Genomic DNA, 19,913 nt, shown 5'->3' with positions numbered 1-19,913 from the left:
TAATATATTTTTGTAAAAACTGAACATTTGCTATCTAACAGAGTCTCCTCATTGAAAACATCTGAAGTTCTTCAAAGGTAAATTATTTTATTTGAATTATTTTCTGTTTTTTTTTTTATGTTGCATGCTGAAAGAGAGGCATAATGCTATGCTAGGCTATCAATACTCTTACACAAATGCTTGTTTAGCTATGGTTCAAAAGCATATTTTGAAAATCTGAGATGACAGTGTTGTTAACAAAAGGCTAAGCTTGAGAGCAAATAGATTAATTTCATTTCATTTGCGATTTTCATTAATAGTTAACGTTGTGTTATGCTAATGAGCTTGCAGATAGATTTACACAATCCTGGATACAGGTTTTTTTTCGTAGCTAAACGTGACGCAGAAAACGGAGCGAATTCTCCTATACAAATAATCTTTCAGGAAAAACTGAACATTTGCTATCTGAGAGTCTCCTCATTGAAAGCATCAGAAAGTCATTCAAAGGTAAATGATTTTATTTGAATGTTTTTCTGTTTTTTGTGAAAATGTTGCCTGCTGAATGCTAACGCTAAATGCTACGTTAGCCATCAATACTGTTACACAAATGCTTGTTTTGCAATGGTTGAGAAGCATATTTTGAAAATATGAGATGACAGTGTTGTTAACAAAAGGCTAAGCTTGAGAGCAAATAGATTAATTTCATTTCATTTGCGATTTTCATGAATAGTTAACGTTGCGTTATGGTAATGAGCTTGCAGATAGATTTACACAATCCTGGATACAGGTTTTTTTTCGTAGCTAAACGTGACGCAGAAAACGGAGCGAATTCTCCTAAACAAATAATCTTTCAGGAAAAACTGAACATTTGCTATCTGAGAGTCTCCTCATTGAAAGCATCAGAAAGTCATTCAAAGGTAAATGATTTTATTTGAATGTTTTTCTGTTTTTTGTGAAAATGTTGCCTGCTGAATGCTAACGCTAAATGCTACGTTAGCCATCAATACTGTTACACAAATGCTTGTTTTGCAATGGTTGAGAAGCATATTTTGAAAATATGAGATGACAGTGTTGTTAACAAAAGGCTAAGCTTGAGAGCAAATAGATTAATTTCATTTAATTTGCGATTTTCATGAATAGTTAACGTTGCGTTATGGTAATGAGCTTGAGGCTGTATTCACGATCCCGGATCCGGGATGGCTCGACGCAAGAAGTTAAGGGGTGAAACACTGGCTTAAGTGGTGAAACACTGGCTTATGGGGTGAAACACTGGCTTAAGGGGTGAAACACTGGCTTAAGGGGTGAAACACTTGCTTAAGGGGTGAAACACTGGCTTAAGGGCTGAAACACTGGCTTAAGGGCTGAAACACTGACTTAAGGGGTGAAACACTGGCTTAAGGGGTGAAACACTGACTTAAGTTGTGAAACACTGGCTTAAGGGGTGAAACACTGACTTAAGGGGTGAAACACTGGCTTAAGGGGTGAAACACTGGCTTAAGGGGTGAAACACTGGCTTAAGGGGTGAAACACTGGCTTAAGGGGTGAAACACTGACTTAAGTTGTGAAACACTGGCTTAAGGGGTGAAACGCTGACTTAAGGGGTGAAACACTGACTTAAGGGGTGAAACACTGGCTTAAGGGGTGAAACGCTGACTTAAGGGGTGAAACACTGACTTAAGGGGTGAAACACTGACTTAAGGGGTGAAACACTGGCTTAAGGGGTGAAACACTGACTTAAGGGGTGAAACACTGGCTTAAGGGGTGAAACACTGACTTAAGTTGTGAAACACTGGCTTAAGGGGTGAAACACTGACTTAAGTTGTGAAACACTGGCTTAAGGGTGAAACACTGACTTAAGGGGTGAAACACTGACTTAAGGGGTGAAACACTGGCTTAAGGGGTGAAACACTGACTTAAGTTGTGAAACACTGGCTTAAGGGGTGAAACACTGACTTAAGGGGTGAAACACTGGCTTAAGGGGTGAAACGCTGACTTAAGGGGTGAAACACTGACTTAAGGGGTGAAACACTGGCTTAAGGGGTGAAACACTGACATAAGGGGTGAAACACTGACTTAAGGGGTGAAACACTGACTTAAGGGGTGAAACACTGGCTTAAGGGGTGAAAGCACACTCTGGTGGATCTGGTGTGGTGTGCTTAGCGTCTAATGGGTCTAGGGAGATCCAGAGTGTGTGTTTAAAGGGGATTTCTACAAGATAAAACACTCTCTGTGATCTATTATAGATGGATGTGGAGGCGAGGGAAGCTGACAGCACCATGTTAAAGCCCAAGACACACACACACACACACACACACACACACACACACACACACACACACACACACACACACACACACACACACACACACACACACACACACACACACACACACACACACACACACACACACACACACACACACAAACATAATGTATAAATGCCAAGATACAAACACACACATGCACACGCAATCACCTCCTCAAGAATGTGTTTCAACCCATCCACTAATACAAACCTGCTTTAACACCACACGCATATACTCACATCTGTGTGAAATACAGTTACAAATACTGTGTGCGTGTGTGTGTGTGTGTGTGTGTGTGTGTGTGTGTGTGTGTGTGTGTGTGTGTGTGTGTGTGTGTGTGTGTGTGTGTGTGTGTGTGTGTGTGTGTGTGTGTGTGTGTGTGTGTGTGTGTGTGTGTGTGTGTGTGTGTGTGTGTGAGAGAGCTGGGCGGGAGACCCGGTGGCGTGCTCCCTTCAGGCTATGGCTTGCACACGAGGCATGTGAGAGAGCGAATGAGAGAGGGAGAGGGAAGGAGAGAGAGAGAGGGAAAGACAGGGGGAGATGGAGAGAGAGAGAGAGAGAGAGAGAGAGAGAGAGAGAGAGAGAGAGAGAGAGAGAGAGAGAGAGAGAGAGAGAGAGAGAGAGAGAGAAAGAAAGAAAGAGCAATCTCTTTCAGATGTTTGGGGTCCTTCCTCACCCTTCACACACACACAAAATCACACACACAGACACACACGCTCTCCTACACTTTCACATGGTCACAATTACGCTCCTGTAAACAAGGCAGTCCGGAGTTGCATGAAACGCTCAGAGGATTGGGAAGAATGGGAATTCCTCTCCGGCCTCAGGGAAGAAAGTTGAGTAAAGGCTAGGAGCGGTTCAATGCACACAGCTACACACAGTCTGAACCACTGCACTCACAGGGAATAGTCTTCAGACTGCAGTTTGGCTTCTCCAATCCCAACTTTCCCCTGTCCTAGTAACACCTACACACACACAGACACACGAATACAATCCTCCTGAAGATGTACCAAGGAAAACACACACACTCACCTGTTCGTGGTATTCAATCCCCATACTCAGTGTATTAATCAGAATGGCGATCATGATCCCTCTTCCAAAGTACTTGCTGTCGACTATCTTCCTAAAGGTGTCACACACCAGCCTCCAGGCCCGGACCACTCGCCCTGCCGTGGTACCCAGCTTTCGCTGCCCCTTCCTGGGCTGACGGCTGTCCCGACGGTCCCTGCGGTCTCTGTGGTGGAGGTCCTGGGTGAACTCGTAGATGCCCTCGCTGTCTGAGTCCCCGGGGTTCTCGTTTCCGTCCGTGCCCTCTGACTCGCCTGCTAGGGCCTTGGCACAGTATGGGCATGACTCTGGGTCAAAGGGGAACGAGGGGTCCAGGGTTCCGATGACACTCAGGTCACGGTTGGATAGCTGGCCTGGAGGGAGGGATGGAGAAGACGATAGGGAGAGAAAACAGATATACAATAGCATCTTGGTTGATATTGTACCTTTTCAAACATGTAACTCAGAAAAATAGATGTTCCCATGTTCCCGTGTGTTTTATGGTGTACCTAGCGTGGGTGTGTGTGTGTCCACCAGACTCTGTGGTCCCCTCTCCAAGGTTAGTGGTGGTATATTGAGGTTGAGGTTTATATTACTGATGGTACTAGCTGTAACACTGACACTTCTAGACTCCATTAGTGCCCTGGGCTGTAGGGTGGGGTAGTTCTTAGGACCGGGGGCAGCAAAGGGCACTGAGTTCCTCTTCATAGCCCTGGACATGGGGATGGGTGCCAGGGAGAAGGGGCTAGGGGTAGGGGTGAGGGTAGTGGGGGTGGTGGGCTCCAGGTGGCAGTCTGTGTGGCACATGATGCCCAGCGCGGGATTGGCTGGTGACGCCGGGGTCGCCAAGTTCAGGTCAGAGGTCGATGGAGGAGGACCCAACATGAGCCGTCCAGCGCCACCGTTGTTGCTATGTGAACCCGTCTCCACGTCCGCCCCTCCTCCCCCGACCCCCTCCACCCCCTACCCCCTAGTCCCCCCTCACACTCCCATTCACTAGGTGATAGTGATGATGATGATGGTGATGTTGGTGAGCCAAGTGATGAACGGACATCGACCCTTTTCTGGAGACCACAGAACCCTGTCTGGAAGCCTTCCTCCTCCTTCTCTGGCTCCCCCTCTCTCGCTCCAGGGCAGGGGGAGAGGCTGCGATGTTCATCCCAGCACGGCGCATCAAGGCCCGACAGACATGGGCCACCTGCCTGCACCCCTTGCGGATGACATGGACCAGGAGTTTGAGCAGCTCGTCGTAGCAGGAGCCCGGCTCGGAGAAGGAGGCCAGGGTACTAGCGTTGGACAGGAAACGGATGCGCTGTTCCTTCATCAGCTGGCTCTCCCTCTGCTTGGTCTCACTGAACTGGGTGGCGATGACGACCAGACACAGGTTGATCATGAAGAAAGAGCCAATCTGGAGAGGGGCAACCAGAAACACACACAGAGTCTATACCCACACACTTTAGGGAGTTTTTCCACCTACATATCCATTGTGAGTTGAACATACAAATAACAGACAGCCTCCCAGGTTAGCTAGCGGCTAGCCTCCCAGCCTCTGAGAAGCAGCTCCCCCAGCTCTGTGAATGTGTGCTTGAGGAGATAATACTCCTGTACTGTATCACCAGGCTGTGTACTGCTGAAGGGAGTTTCAGACTGAACAGATGTTGAGTGGTGTACTGAGACATGTTGTTTCTGGAAGCAGACGTAAGGGCCTGGGAGGGCATTCAGGAGTCAGGAGTTTGCTAAAAGCTTGAATAAGCAGCTATGCCATTGCATTGAATTATGCTACACACACACACACACACACACACACACACAAACTATAGATTCATTCTAATAATTAACTCTCCCCACTTATTTGGTCACTTACGATGATGAGGAGGATGAAGTAGATGAAGTTGTAGAAGGAGTGAGAATCCATCACAAAGTACATAATGTCCACCCAGCCCTCCAGGGTGATCACCTATCAGCACGAGAAGGAAGGAGAGAAAGAGAAGAGACAGAGAGAGACAGACACACAGAAAGATATAGATATCACACAAACAAAGGCTGTAGGTCAGGCATTTAGACTTCAAACCCCTTCCTAGTGCACCATCCACATCACACCAACTACTGAACACTCTCTGAACACACTCTCTCTCTCTCTCTCTGTGTTTGAGTTTCACCTCAAGAACAGAGCCACTGAGAATGAGTTAACATTGGATCTGTTAAAGCAGTCATTTCGACTGCTTATGATTCTTTTTTAAGTCCTGCCCCCCCCCCCCCTTCTGTCCTTGACTTTTCCAAAATAAGTCCATATAACACACTGTCTGTGTTAGAATCTTAATATTTCAAACACAACTGGAGTTATAACCAGTTTTAGGAGGCCATGTCACTCCCACATGTTGCCCCTCCTTCTCCCAACAGTAGGACCTGCTCCACACCTTCTCCCAACAGTAGGACCTGCTCCACACCTTCTCCCAACAGTAAGACCTGCTCCACACCTTCTCCCAACAGTAGGACCTGCTCCACACCTTCTCCCAACAGTAGGACCTGCTCCACACCTTCTCCCAACAGTAGGACCTCCTCCACACCTTCTCCCAACAATAGGACCTGCTCCACACCTTCTCCCAACAGTAGGACCTGCTCCACACCTTCTCCCTACAGTAGGACCTGCTCCACACCTTCTCCCAACAGTAGGACCTGCTCCACACCTTCTCCCAACAGTAGGACCTGCTCCACACCTTCTCACAACAATAGGACCTGTTCCACACCTTCTCCCAACAGTAGGACCTGCTCCACACCTTCTCCCAACAGTAGGACCTGCTCCACTCCTTCTCCCAACAGTAGCACCTGCTCCACACCTTCTCCCAACAGTAGGACCTGCTCCACACCTTCTCCCAACAGTAGGACCTGCTCCACACCTTCTCCCTACAGTAGGACCTGCTCCACACCTTCTCCCAACAGTAGGACCTGCTCCACACCTTCTCCCAACAGTAGGACCTGCTCCACACCTTCTCCCAACAGTAGGACCTGCTCCACTCCTTCTCCCAACAGTAGCACCTGCTCCACACGTTCTCCCAACAGTAGGACCTGCTCCACACCTTCTCCCAACAGTAGGACCTGCTCCACACCTTCTCCCTACAGTAGGACCTGCTCCACACCTTCTCCCAACAGTAGGACCTGCTCCACACCTTCTCCCAACAGTAGGACCTGCTCCACACCTTCTCCCAACAGTAGGACCTGCTCCACACCTTCTCCCAACAGTAGGACCTAAAATGGAATGTGTCCTACTGTATATCAGTCCACTGAATCCAAACAGTCTTATCAGTCTACTCTGGCCTAGTTGGAGGAGGCTACACAGTGAGAGCGTGTGCAATTGTTCATGCTGAACGGTTTTCGATATCTGGAAAAACATCCGGGCAGCAGGTGAGCCAATGTCGGAGAATGTGGTGACGAGGATTGTGGAACCTTAAATTGGCAAGGGGAGAAATGTCACAGTGGACAATTCCCTCACTTCACTGTCATTGGCAGTCGAGTAGCTTGCCAAGAAAACAAGTCTGGCCGGCACCGTGATCAAAGTGAGTCGGGAGGTCCTTCCACTGCGCAAAATAAGGCACCTGCACAACGGTGCTGAAGAATGACAAGACGCCAGGGACACAATAAAGAGAGAACTGGAGTGTCAATGCTGTGGGTAACTGGAGAAAGGAGTCAGGCGCAGGAGAGCTGAGATGCGTGGACAAGGTATTTAATTCAAGAAAACACCAGTATAAACGCAATACTATGGTGCTGGAAAAATACCGGTACCACGAATTAAAACAGGCGTAAATACAAAACCCGGAACAATATACCAGCCGTCAGATACAGCCTTACAATAAAACAAACACGCACACACACATGGGGGAAACCAGAGGGTTAAATAATGAACATGTAATAGGGGAATTTAAACCAGGTGTGTAAAAAAACAAAGACCAAACAAATGGAAAATAAAAAGTGGATCGGTGATGGCCAGAAGGCCGGTGACGTCGACCGCCGAATGCCGCTCGAACAAGAAGAGGGACCGACTCCGGCGGAAGTCGGGACAGGGAGACTATTACACACTACAACCAAACAAAGGTATGTCAAAGTGTGTCAAGCCGGTGAACTTTACGAGGTTTTATGTCAACTGTTGAATGAAATCCAACGGATGCCATTGCATGAAGACACACACAAGCACGCGCTGAAGATAATTGACTATTTTTGACCGCTGTCACATCAACGCTCATATTCATTATAATGCTTTTTGCTCAGTTCCACTCTTTATCATTTGACCGTGCATCTTGGCGGTTGGGATATATCTACATGTTTTGCGCTATAAAAAGAAGCTGCTACTGTGTTACAAAACAAATGCTTCCTGTTTCACAGTTGTAACAGTCACTCCGTGAATACAATTGATTGAATCCCTGAATATTTTTCATTGCTGTATGAACACAACCAATGATTATCTTTGCGATAGCATACAGTGTATGAGACGTATTAATCACACTGTTGGAATGTTGCAGTCAGAATGACTGCTCATTGGCTCAAAGGGCGGTCCGTCGAGGCCCGGCGGTTCTCATGCTAATAGTGGAAATCCTCAATCTTTCTGATTCAGGAGTATGTCTGTGAAGTCTGTAAGGACACAACTACAACACGGGGACAAATTAAAACTCGAGCGAAGTCCCTGCGATGAATAGGCTGACGAGAGACCGAATGACAGAAATTATATTTAGCGCGCTTCACTCCACTTCCATCGCCATAGCGACCCTCTTAATCTATTCATCCCTATTCCTTAGATGCAGCAGCAGTACAACCAATTATGCTCTCGGTCTCTGTGTCTCATACACCCTAATGCAACCTAACCCTGGGAAGGATACAGCTCAACAGCTACGTCAAAGTCTTAAGGAGTGACCAGTCAAGTGGTCAGTCAACTGTTTGGTGTACTTCAAAACAAAGAAAGAGATTAAAAAACAAACACTGACGATCCTGCTTTAAAAGTTCTTTTTTAACAAGATACTGTACAGTGTAGCGTAAAACCAATTTCCAAAAGATCAGCTGTCTCTAACCCCGGTGCCAACAATTTAAAGTACCACAACACTTTAAACTCGCAGGCTCTGAGTATGCAGCTGATCACTAAATTAGCATCAGACAGATGAGACAGTGACACCATCTTCCTGAGACACTTCTGAAATACAGCCATCCTGGAACATTAAATGCCTTGGTTTTTATTGGTAAACAGTATTGACTGTGCTTTGCGGAGTGTAAGTGTGCATGTGGCTTCATGTACATACAGTTGAAGTCGGAAGTTGGATACACCTTAGCCAAATAAATTTAAACTCAGTTCTTCACAATTCCTGACATCTAATCCTAGTAAAAATGCCCTGTCTTTGGTCAGTTAGGATCACCACTGTTTTTTAAGAATGTGAAATGTCAGAATAATAGTAGAGAGAAGGATTTATTTCAGCTTGTATTTCTTTCATCATATTCCCAGTGGGTCAGAAGTTCACATACACTCAATTAGTATTTGGTAGCATTGCATTTAAATTGTTTAACTTGGGTCAAACATTTTGGGTAGCCTTCCACAAGCTTCCCACAGAAAGTTGGGTGAATTTTGGCCCATTCCTCCTGACAGAGCTGGTGTAACTGAGTCAGGTTTGTAGGCCTCTTTGCTCGCACACGCTTATCCAGCATCTTCACAAAGGTCATTTGCTGTTGTTCTGGGATTGATTTGCACTTTTCGCACCAAAGTACATTCATCTCTAGGAGACAGAACGCGTCTCCTTCCTGAGCGGTATGACGGCTGCATGGTCCTATGGTGTTTATACTTATGTACTATTGTTTGTACAGATGAACGTGGTACCTTCAGGCGTTTGGAAATTGCTCCAGGGATGAAACAGACTTGTGGAGGTCAACAAAACATTTTCTGAGGTCTTGACTGATTTATTTTGATATTCCCATGATGTCAGGCAAAGAGGCACTGAGATTGAAGGTAGTTCCTTGAAATACATCCACAGGTACACCTCCAATTGACTCAAAAATAAGCAGCCATGACATCATTTTCTGAAATTTCCCAAGCTGTTTAAAGGCACAGTCAACTTAGTGTATGTAAACTTCTGACCCACTGGAATTGTGATACAATGAATTATAAGTGAAATAATCTTGTGTCATGCACAAAGTAGATGTCCTAACCGACTTGCCAAAACTATAGTTTGTTATCAAGAAATGTGTGGAGTGGTTGAAAAACTAGTTTTAATGACTCCAACCTAAGTGTATGTAAACTTCCGACTTCAACTGTACATGTATCTGTGTTGCTGTCCATACAATTACATATATGCGTACGCACAATCCATATGTATACCACAGAAGGTTGGTGGCACCTTAATTGGGGAGGATGGTCTTGTGGTAAGCGGAATGAGTGGAATGGTATTCAAATATATCCATTCGCTCTGTTCCAGCCATCATTGTGAGCCGTCCTCCCGTCAGCAGCCTCCACTGATGCACACAGGCACGCCCACGCCATTCCCTCACCTGAAAGATGGCGATCCAGGCGTAGCAGATGTTATCAAAGTTGATGGCCCCTTTGAAGGGGTTGACGTGTCCCGCCGAGCAGTTACTGTAGTACTGGTTCCAGTTGATACAGGTGGTGTTGTCTGTGCTGTTGTAGGACTTCATGTCCATCTGACACTGGAGACCTCCCTCCTCATACAGGGTGGGCACAGAGGAACACAGGCGCATGCCGTTCTCCCTGGGCATGGAGCAGATGAAGGGGTTCTCGTCATCGTTCTCCGTGTGGTAATAGTTGCCGAGCTCGACGGACAGAGGACTGGCGAGAGAGGAGAGAGATTTACAGTTAGGGTTCTAGTAGGTAGGCATGGAGAATATGAAGGGGTTTGGTCACGGTTCTCTGCATGGTAGTAGCTCCCCAGCACCACAGGTAGAGGACTAGAGGGAAGAGAGGAGAGAGGGGATAATAGCAAGGTTAGTGTAGCAGTTGGTGGAGTTCTCCCATCTAGGGTTTTCATCATTGTTCCCTACGCAATCTGTGTATTTACATAATATATATATATTTTTTTACCTTGATTTAACTAGGCAAGTCAGTTAAGAACTCATTTTTATTTATAATTACGGCCAACTCCGGCCAAACCCTAACCCGGATGACGCTGGGCCAATTGTGCTCCGCCCTATGGGACTCCCAATCACGGCCGGTTGTGATACAGCCTGGAAACGAACCAGGGTCTGTAGTGATGCCTCTCGCACTGAGATGCAGCACCTTAGACCGCTGAGCCACTCGGGCGTGCACGTGTACAGTATGTCCCTCGTCTGGGTGTCTGTGTTAACCACGGCTTAGCTCTAATGGCGCACATCTCCGTCAGAGGATAGATAATTGGTGCGTCTGTCAACACAGACTGCCTAGAGGCGATGTGACACGCTGGATCGGTGTGTGTGTGTGTGTGTTTGTTTTGATGCATTAGCCACACAAGTAGCTTCAATTACTTACTGGGCCAAATCCTCCCTCTAGTACTGCTATGGCAGTCCCAGTTATATATTTATATGCTAACACATATATATTTATTTAAGCTATTTAAGCTATTTCACACTTTAGGATGGAGTTATGCAACAGCTTCGGCTGGCGAGTCAATCTGTGTTGGAGGGGATTTAATCCTTGTATCCATCATGGAATTTAATAGTGCGCAGTCACGTGGCTAATGCAATGGCAAAACTGTGGTAATTAAAGTTATGATTAAAGATGTCTTTCCATTGAAGTTTCTTGCTGTTGCAGTCTGTTCAAATGGCTTTATCTGCTATTATGACATACAAAATGACGGGAATGTAACATTGCGTGACATTTCAAGAGAACCTGAAATGTTTCGTCCAAATGGAATAGAATGAAAAGTCTTCACGAACCCATAATGTAGATTGACATTTAGGTCCTTTATGAGAAAATGTCATAAATCATAACTACCATGGTGGAAATGTCATATACCATGTATTACTTATAGAGCCCGCTGCTGTCTAAGTCTATGGGCAGTAATGGTCTCACTCTAATCTCACTAGTTATCCTCTCCTTCCCATTTATCACCTCTATATAATCATGGCTACTCGTTGATTAATACAGGAGGGATGACGCTGCTCAGGAAATGGCGGTGGTGGCCAGTATGTCTGACGGTACTTTTTTTCAAGGTCAACCTTTCCCTACACTGTAAACCCCAAGACATTTTTTTTTACTCAAATACTTCTAGGAAGTTGTACTCAAAATCAATGAAAAGTCATTATTACCTCAAATATTTTTGTGGTACTTACTCAAAACTAAATGAGAAGTCACACCCTCTATATTTTGTCAAATATATGATAACAAAGGAACTTTTTTCCCCAGCATTCTCTACTGCAGGTTGATAGTTTGGAATTGTTTTTAATGTCTGAGTTTCTGCATGTACATTGAATGATTGATTGATTAACACGTAGATGCTACACAAAGATAAATGACAGTTTTGTAAACAAATCCAATCATAGAATTGTTTGCACCTGTTACTGAAATGCTTGTTCCACTTTAAATGTCTTAGGTCATCTCCTCCCACTGTGCTTAATCTTGGCAGTCATTATGACTGCAGGTTTGCGGCTGAATACAAAATTTCAACTGTTGGATATTCTAACGCTGGCTAGATTCCAACAGGAATTAGACATCACTTTGCAAACTAGCGTAATGTGATTTACATTTACGGTTGCAAGATTCTGGCTAATTTCCCAGGTTTTCAGAACTCCTGGTTGGAAGATTACAGTTTGTGGAATTTTGCAGCCAGACTTGCAGGCCTGATGTGGCCTGTAAATGTTGAGTTTCAGGTCTATGTATAAGGTCTTATGTCATGGGTGGTAACTGTACAATTCAATCGAAGAGCAAAGGCACACTGGTAAATGATTGGATGCGTGGCTTAGTGGGGGAGTTACATTTAAGCATTACCTTACTCCAAAAAACTGCATTTTTATTACTCATATGAAGGTTGTTCACTTCAGCTATTATATGTTTCGTAACGGAATTTTGGTGAGGTCATCGGTTTCCTCAAAATGTGTGCGCAGCTAGAACTGATCTGGTTTTACAGTGTATCAACATCCCACGTTCTGGAAACCAAGCAATCCGCATCAACAGCCCGCACACAGATTAAGTAACAGAGGCTCATTTGCTACAGAAAATAAACTCACCTCGTTTGCCTCTGACCTCATTACCATCAAACCAAACCCATTCATTTCTACCCTCTTCTTAACCGTAACCCCCCCTCACCACTTCTCACCACTTCTCACCCAAAACCTCCTCACCCGCACCCTCCTCAGCCCTATCCCCCCCACCACCACCACCACCACACACACACACGCGCGCGCACATACACAGTTCTACTCACAGTGAGAAGTTCTCAGGCAGGAAGCAGCGGTTTCTCAGTAGCCCCGCCCACAGCTGCACGCCCACAATGCCGAAGATGAAGAAGACAAAGAAACAGAGCAGCAGGACATTCCCCAGCATGGGCAGGGTGTCCAGTAGCAGGGTCACCAGGATACGCATACCTAACACACACAAACAAACACACACATTGTTTTTAATACCTTGTCAGACACATACGTATACAGAAATCAACACGTGTCTGGTATCATACACATTCACACACACACATCTTTATATATAAGTGGAGGAAAATAGAATGGTTCAACTACAGTACACGACGAGCCCAGATGGTATATTGTAATAGTGACAACGCAGTATACCATTCCTGTCTCTGTGTGTCAGAGTACACTGTGCATGCCTGAGGAGGACAAGTTAGGAACTTCAGCAGCTCCTGTAACTGCAGTAAAGCGCCTCAGCTTTACCACAATCTCTTCAGCCTCCTCCTCACGCTCCTGCCCACACAGTCCCTGGGGCCTATCGCTGTGTGACTTCCTCCTCCCTCCCTACTAACCAGACAGTGGTTAAATCAGTTATATACACACTCTATCTATCTATCTATCTATCTATCTATCTATCTATCTATCTATCTATCTATCTATCTATCTATCTATCTATCTATCTATCTATCTATCTATCTATCTATCTATCTATCTATCTATCTCTCTCTCTCTCTCTCTCTCTCTCTCTCTCTCTCTCTCTCTCTCTCTCTCTCTCTCTCTCTCTCTCTCTCTCTCTCTCTCTCGGCATGGGAAACATATGTTTACATTGCCAAAGCAAGTGAAATAAATAATAAACAAAAGTGAAATGAACAGTAAACATTACACTCACAAAAGTTCCAAAAGATGAAGACATTTGTCTGTATACAGTGTTGTAATGATCTCTCTCTCCCCCCTCTTCCCCCCTCTTCCCCTTCTACCTCCCTCCCGCCCTTAAAGATCCTCTGTAGTTAAGCTCGCAGCAGAAACAGGTGACTCGGGCGTCAGTAATTTTCCGATCAGGATTTCTCCGGGTAATTGGAGGAGCCGGGTTAATCCCTGTCTGCTCAATGACTACCACCACCACGGGGAGAACCAGTGAGAAATTAGTCGATTTTGGAAAGAAAGAGACAGAGCGAGGGAGGAAGAAGAGTGAGAAAGAGACAGAAAGTGGGAGAAGGAGAAAGAGAGAGGATGGAGAGTGGGAGAGATATGCGATAGAGAATCAGAGAGCAAAAGAGAAGGAGGGGAGAGAGAGAAAGAGAAATGTGCACATTTGAAAAGAAAATGGGTAGGGAGCAAAATAGGCAGAATGAAGAGCGCTCAGTAGAGATAAGAAGCGAGGGATGGTATCATCGGAGGAGAGAGAAGAGAAGTGAGCCACAATGAGAAGCATGTCTGGGTAGATAACAGGCGTGTCGACAGTTTGGGTTCACATCCAGCTGTATTGTGTCTCTCTATCTAGTCTCACAGTCATCAGCTTTTTACAGCTACGCTGCCTGACGGGGAACAAATACACAAGACACAAATCCAAGCCTAAGAGAGGAGTTGGGTCGTTCCACCAATTCGGTGCAGTTTGAGAAGTATAACTTGGTAAAAAAATAATATTTAAAAACCATTTGATTTGACCTCATTTTAACATTCTGTCATAAAGAGCACATGTTCAAGAGGTTAAATACATGTAAGAAATACTATAGTAAGTGCTTATTAAGTGCCAAATAAAGTCAACAAATCAGCATTTTGACATCTGTGCGCTCTCTGTGATTTCGAGGAAGATTCTAACTCCACGTTGTCACTGTCATTGTAAAGCCCTAGTCATTGTGTTACTTTGACAAAGTTATTTCTGAGGGTTATTATTGATTTCATGGGATTAGTGATTCATTCAAGTCTGTCCCTCATTTTGAAGTCAACCCTGTGACGTCACTTGAAGTCTCATTTTAATATGGTTTAACGATTCCTTTTCAAATATTTATTTCAAAAGAAACATTGAACATCTAATAGTCAAATTATAGTGTAAAAGCTGGTTCTATCATTTGTTTGCCATTGTCTGGTGTTTTTGTGGTGAAAAACTGAGTGGGTCTAGCACAACACGTCAACCCTGTGAAATTGTTGAAATGTTTTAACATTGCAAACAACAAGCGTCCATTCCCCCATCACAGGGGGATTCATGGCTGATTTAACTAGCAATTAACAGTTGGAGGGCCGTTCTCGGGAATTTTTCCCAAATATGAAACATTTCCACTTGGTTACGAACAAACCATAAGACTGCTAACCATCCACTGTAGAGCAGTATAACATAACTCTGGTTGCGTGTTATATTCCACAAGGTTGCGCTTTCAAACTCAGTGATGGACACAATTGTTATTATTATTATGTTTTTTATTACCCTATCCCAAACCTTAACTCTTACCTTAACCATTCGGAATGAGTGCCTAAACTTAAGATTTGAACCCTATCCAAAAGCTTAACACTTAACCTTCTAAATTTGACGTATGGAGCAACTTCAAAATTTGATCAACCCAGGGTGTCAAAAAAACACTTCAAAATGTGACATTTGGAACAACATCCAAATTTGATATTTGGAGAAATTTGGAAAACGTCTTAATTCTGCAGTGACACTGTGAGTGTCACGACTTCCGCCGGAGTCGGTCCCTCTCCTTGTTCGGGCGGCGTTCGGCAAGCGGAGTTTGGCGGTCGACGTCACTGGCTTCTAGCCATCGCCGATCCACTTTTCATTTTCCATTTGTTTTGTCTTTGTCTTACACACCTGGTTTCAATTCCCCAATTACTTGTTCATTATTTAACCCTCTGTTGCCCCATGCTTGTTTGTGAGTAATTGTTTGTATGTAGTATGGTCGGTTTATGTGGGCTCTCTTTTTTGTACATGTTGAGTAAAGTATGTTTACTTACTCATATCTGCTGTCCTACGCCTGACTCCTCTACACCAGCTACACACAGACCGCATTACAGTGAGAACTTGTTGCTATAATAAAGAGCATTTCTTTTAATATAATAGGCTTTTGAAATGCAATATTGGTGCACAATTTCTACTTAAAATATTAATGGGATGCAAAAAAACACTTTTCGTGGAACAACCCAGGTAGCTGAGATGTTAAGCTACAAGTTATACAATATTATTATATACCACAGGGAGATATTCTACAGAGTAAAGAAATGCAGACTCACACTATAGATCAAATGGAAAAGGAAAGGCAACACTCAAAGGTCCCAATCCTATTTTTAGATCAGCACACCTCAGGTTTTTGCGGGAAATCATCCAATGACATCAACAATGCATGACATTTTTACTCTTTGGAATTAACACATTAATGCAGAATATGTCAACACATAAACTACTAAACAGCACATGAATAATGTTTAGGGCTGTCAGAGTTAATCAGTGTATACAGCTAAAACAACAATGGGATGTCCCATCAAGTTGACATTGAGGTTAACCCTCTAGTCTAAGTCATATCTAAGCCAAGGGGGGGAGGGGGGGTTCTAAGTGGACATATGAATATGTTTTAAGACGGTCAAACCTAGGATTGTCTATTTGATTTGGAATTTTAAGATATAAGAAAGATCAGGAAACTTTGCGGTGGATTGAGACGCAGCTACTGAAAAAAAACAGATCTCTATATCTTAAACAGACTCATTTTGATGGGGGTGTTTGTAGGCCAACGGTTAAAGATAGTGTGCTTTATCAATTCACCAGATTCTCTTACCGTTACTTTGGACAAAGTCAAGACATCAATATTCTTGTAGTGCTTTTTGTATAAAAAAAATCGTATATTAGAGCTCAATATTAGCAAATGCTGAATTAGTGATTAATCACAGCAGATTAACTCGACAGATCACAACAGATTAAATGTTTTAACCGTTGACAGGGCACATTTTTTATTTAACTAGGCAAATCAGTTAAGAACAAATTATTATTTACAATGACGGCCTACCCCAGCCAAACCGAGACAACACTGGGCCAATTGTGCACCGTCCTACGGGACTCCCAATCACAACCAGATGTGGATTTGAACCAAGGACTGTAGTGACTCCTCTTGCACTGAGATGCAGTGCCTTAGACTGCTGCGCCACTCGGGAGCAACAATGTCCTACCCCAGCCAAACCCTAACCTGGACGATGCTGAGTAAATTGTGAGCTGCCCTTTGGGACTCTCAATCACGGCCAGTTGTGATACAGCCTGGAATCAAACCAGGGTTTGTAGTGACACCTCTAGCAATGAGATGTAGTGCGTTAGACCGCTGCGCCACTTGGGAGCCTAATAAACGTATGCACTTATTGGGTGCATTATGTATACATTATTCTAGTCTGTACTTATACTAAGGTCAAAAAAAAAAATCCAGTATGTATGTTGTGTATTTTGTTAGTGCGTGCTCTACATTATCCCCTTCAGATAATCACCATGAACTCTCCAGGAAACAGCATTCAGCAGGATTCAGTTTGTTCAACACTCCCTGACGAGGGACACTTTCTGCATGTTACAGCACTTTCTCTTTCTCCCTCTCTATCTCCATCTCTCTCTGTCTTTCGTTCAATTTCTCTATCTCTCTCTGGTCATTAATGAGTAAAACAGCAATGCAAAGCAATGCAGCGCACACATACACATTAATGAGTCGACTCCACACTGCAGTGCGCTGAGCTATGGGAGAATGATGCTTAGCTCTGCCTGTCACAGAGTTTAGGATTACTGTCTTATAGTCGCATTAAACATAGAGGCTCACTCCAATGCAAGTCATGGGCTTAGTCCCAATAGTGTAACTTTGCTTCCTTTTACGTGAAAATGAAGGGCTTTATAGGAAACTGTGCCCTAACCTTCGGGAATAAATGGCTACTGTGGCCAAATGCGTTTCTCTGATGTGTTGTTATGCTAATGACATACATCAGCTTATTGTTGAGCCAACTTGGATCATAGGGGATCCCCAGGTTATTAAATTGATGCATGAAAGCAAATTTTAAAAAGCTGGACAAGCTGGAAATTGTGAATAATGGAACAAGATGGCATTTCAACAGCATCTCACGGTTTGACTTCAGTATTCAACGTTTGTCCAGGGGAGATAAACATCACATTTTCAACGGTTAAGTTTAGGCATTCATTCCGAATGGTTAAGGTAAGGGTTAAGGTTTGGGATAAGGGTCAAAAAAATGAAATACTGCCTAGCACTGGGACTGAACATGTGACCCTCGGAACCAGAACTCCGGGATAGGTTTACAACTGAAACAATTTGACGGTTAAGTTTAGGCATTAATTTCCAAATTGGAGCTGGAGCTCACGCCTTACACCCATCTGCCATCCCCAGCCACTGCACCCAAGCAAGCCTACTTGATGGTAATAGCGCTCACCGTTGCCCCTAGTGTCCAGTTTGTAAGGCATTTCCCAAAGTCCAGTGGACCTGGACGAACGTTGAATATCGCCTTGGATCTCAAGTGACTGGGCATATATCCTACATATTCATTAATTCCTTCTGAGGTATGTCTTTTTCCCTTTCCTTTTCTCTCTCACACACACAAACGAACACCTCTCCCCACTCCCTCACAACCACACACTCTCCCTTTCTCCACAACCTAAACATAATCCGATCTGATTGACATTTCGTCTTGTATAATAACCGTCTCTCTCCTCCTCGGGTCTTTGTGTGCTTTCCAGTTACGCGCTGGGCGGCCATTTAATGTCAACATGGCTGCCAGGAAACTGACTGTGATGGGAGCCCATCTGCTTACAGGCACATCAAATCTCTCCTGTCCTCTCGGCTGAGGCCAGCCCTAGAACTGGCAGCACTGTGTGTCTACCTAACTCTACTGATGGAGTTTCAAAAGAGGGAGTTGGAACACACCTGCGTCCCTCTGTAGCCTAATCCGTAGGCAATAGCCCTTGACAAAGGGTCTAAACCCAAAGTTCTGGATTGTGTTGTATTCATTATGTTGTTTTGATTAGGGAGGAAACAAAAGGGCTAAGATGGGTGTACAGCAGAGTTAGCATGAATTAGCATACAGTAACTGAATCTCCCTAAGGTACAACTAGTGTGTTGCTTTGTAAATATTTTATGAGATTGTTACATGAAATGCTATATTGGCAGTACATGCTCTAATATAATCATAGGGATACCTAGTCAGTTGCACTGAGATAATAATGGGAGGGGATGGCTGCTGTTTTACGGGCTCCTAACCAACTGTGCTATTTTGTTCGTTTTTTCACGTTATTTGTTAGTCATTATTTTGCTTATTTTGTACAGGATGTTGCTGCTACCGTCTCTTACAGTGGGGCAAAAAAAAGTATTTAGTCAGCCACCAATTGTGCAAGTTCTCCCACTTAAAAATATGAGAGAGGCCTGTAATTTTCATCATAGGTACACTTCAACTATGACAGACAAAATGAGACAAAAAAAATCCAGAAAATCACAATGTAGGATTTTTTATGAATTTATTTGCAAATTATGGTGGAAAATAAGTATTTGGTAACCTACAAACAAGCAAGATTTCTGGCTCTCACAGACCTGTAACTTCTTCTTTAAGAGGCTCCTCTGTCCTCCGCCAGAAGAATTAGCAGGATGTGTACTCAATGCATGCGTGGACCAACTGGCAGATGTCTTCACTGACAATTTCAACCTCTCCCTGAATGAGTCTGTAATACCTACAAGCTTCAAGAAGACCGCCATAGTCCCTGTGCCCAAGGAAGCGAAGGTAACCTGCCTAAATGACTACCGCCTGTAGCACTCACGTCGGTATCCATGAAGTGATTTGAAAGGCTGGTCATGGCTTACATCAACAGCATCCTCCCGGATATTCTAGACCCACTCCAATTTGGATACCGCCCCAACAGATGATTCACAGACCCCCCCCAGTAACCATAAGGTTGCTAAATCAAATTCCCGAGCCAACAAGGTAAAAATCTGTCAATCTGCCCCTGAACAAGGCAGTTAGCCCACTGTTCTGACTTGCCTAGTTAAATAAATATTGAAATAAATATTTAAAAAAGTTCTACAGCTGCACCATTGAGAGCATCCTGACCGGGTGCATCACCTCCTGGTATGGCAACTGATCGGCATCTGACCGTAAGGCACTACAGAGGGTAGTGCGTGCGGCCACGTACATCACTGGGACCAAGCTTCCTGCCATCCAGGACCTACATACTAGGCGGTGTCAGAGGAAGGCCCCAAAAGTTGTCAAAGA

At 44.3% G+C, this 19,913-nt stretch overlaps 1 protein-coding gene across 1 annotated transcript in view; it reads right to left on the bottom strand.

Annotated features, from left to right (window-relative positions):
- The window catches only part of cacna1g (calcium channel, voltage-dependent, T type, alpha 1G subunit), a 174,597-nt gene extending 161,724 nt beyond the window's left edge, over window positions 1-12,873 (bottom strand). The window contains exons 1-6 of the mRNA XM_046354907.1: window positions 12,716-12,873; window positions 9,852-10,146; window positions 5,197-5,289; window positions 4,522-4,740; window positions 3,842-4,295; window positions 3,318-3,706 (exon numbers count right to left, since the gene is read on the bottom strand). Of these exons, the coding sequence (XP_046210863.1) occupies window positions 3,318-3,706; window positions 3,842-4,295; window positions 4,522-4,740; window positions 5,197-5,289; window positions 9,852-10,146; window positions 12,716-12,873 (1,608 nt within the window). The remainder of the gene's footprint in view (window positions 1-3,317; window positions 3,707-3,841; window positions 4,296-4,521; window positions 4,741-5,196; window positions 5,290-9,851; window positions 10,147-12,715) is intronic.
- Between the last annotated feature and the right edge of the window lie 7,040 nt (window positions 12,874-19,913).

The sequence above is a fragment of the Oncorhynchus gorbuscha genome, linkage group LG07 (genome assembly GCF_021184085.1).
Source record: "Oncorhynchus gorbuscha isolate QuinsamMale2020 ecotype Even-year linkage group LG07, OgorEven_v1.0, whole genome shotgun sequence".
NCBI lineage: Eukaryota > Metazoa > Chordata > Actinopteri > Salmoniformes > Salmonidae > Oncorhynchus > Oncorhynchus gorbuscha.
Note: the sequence above shows the minus strand (reverse complement) of the source record. Positions and strands in the feature narration are given on the sequence as shown.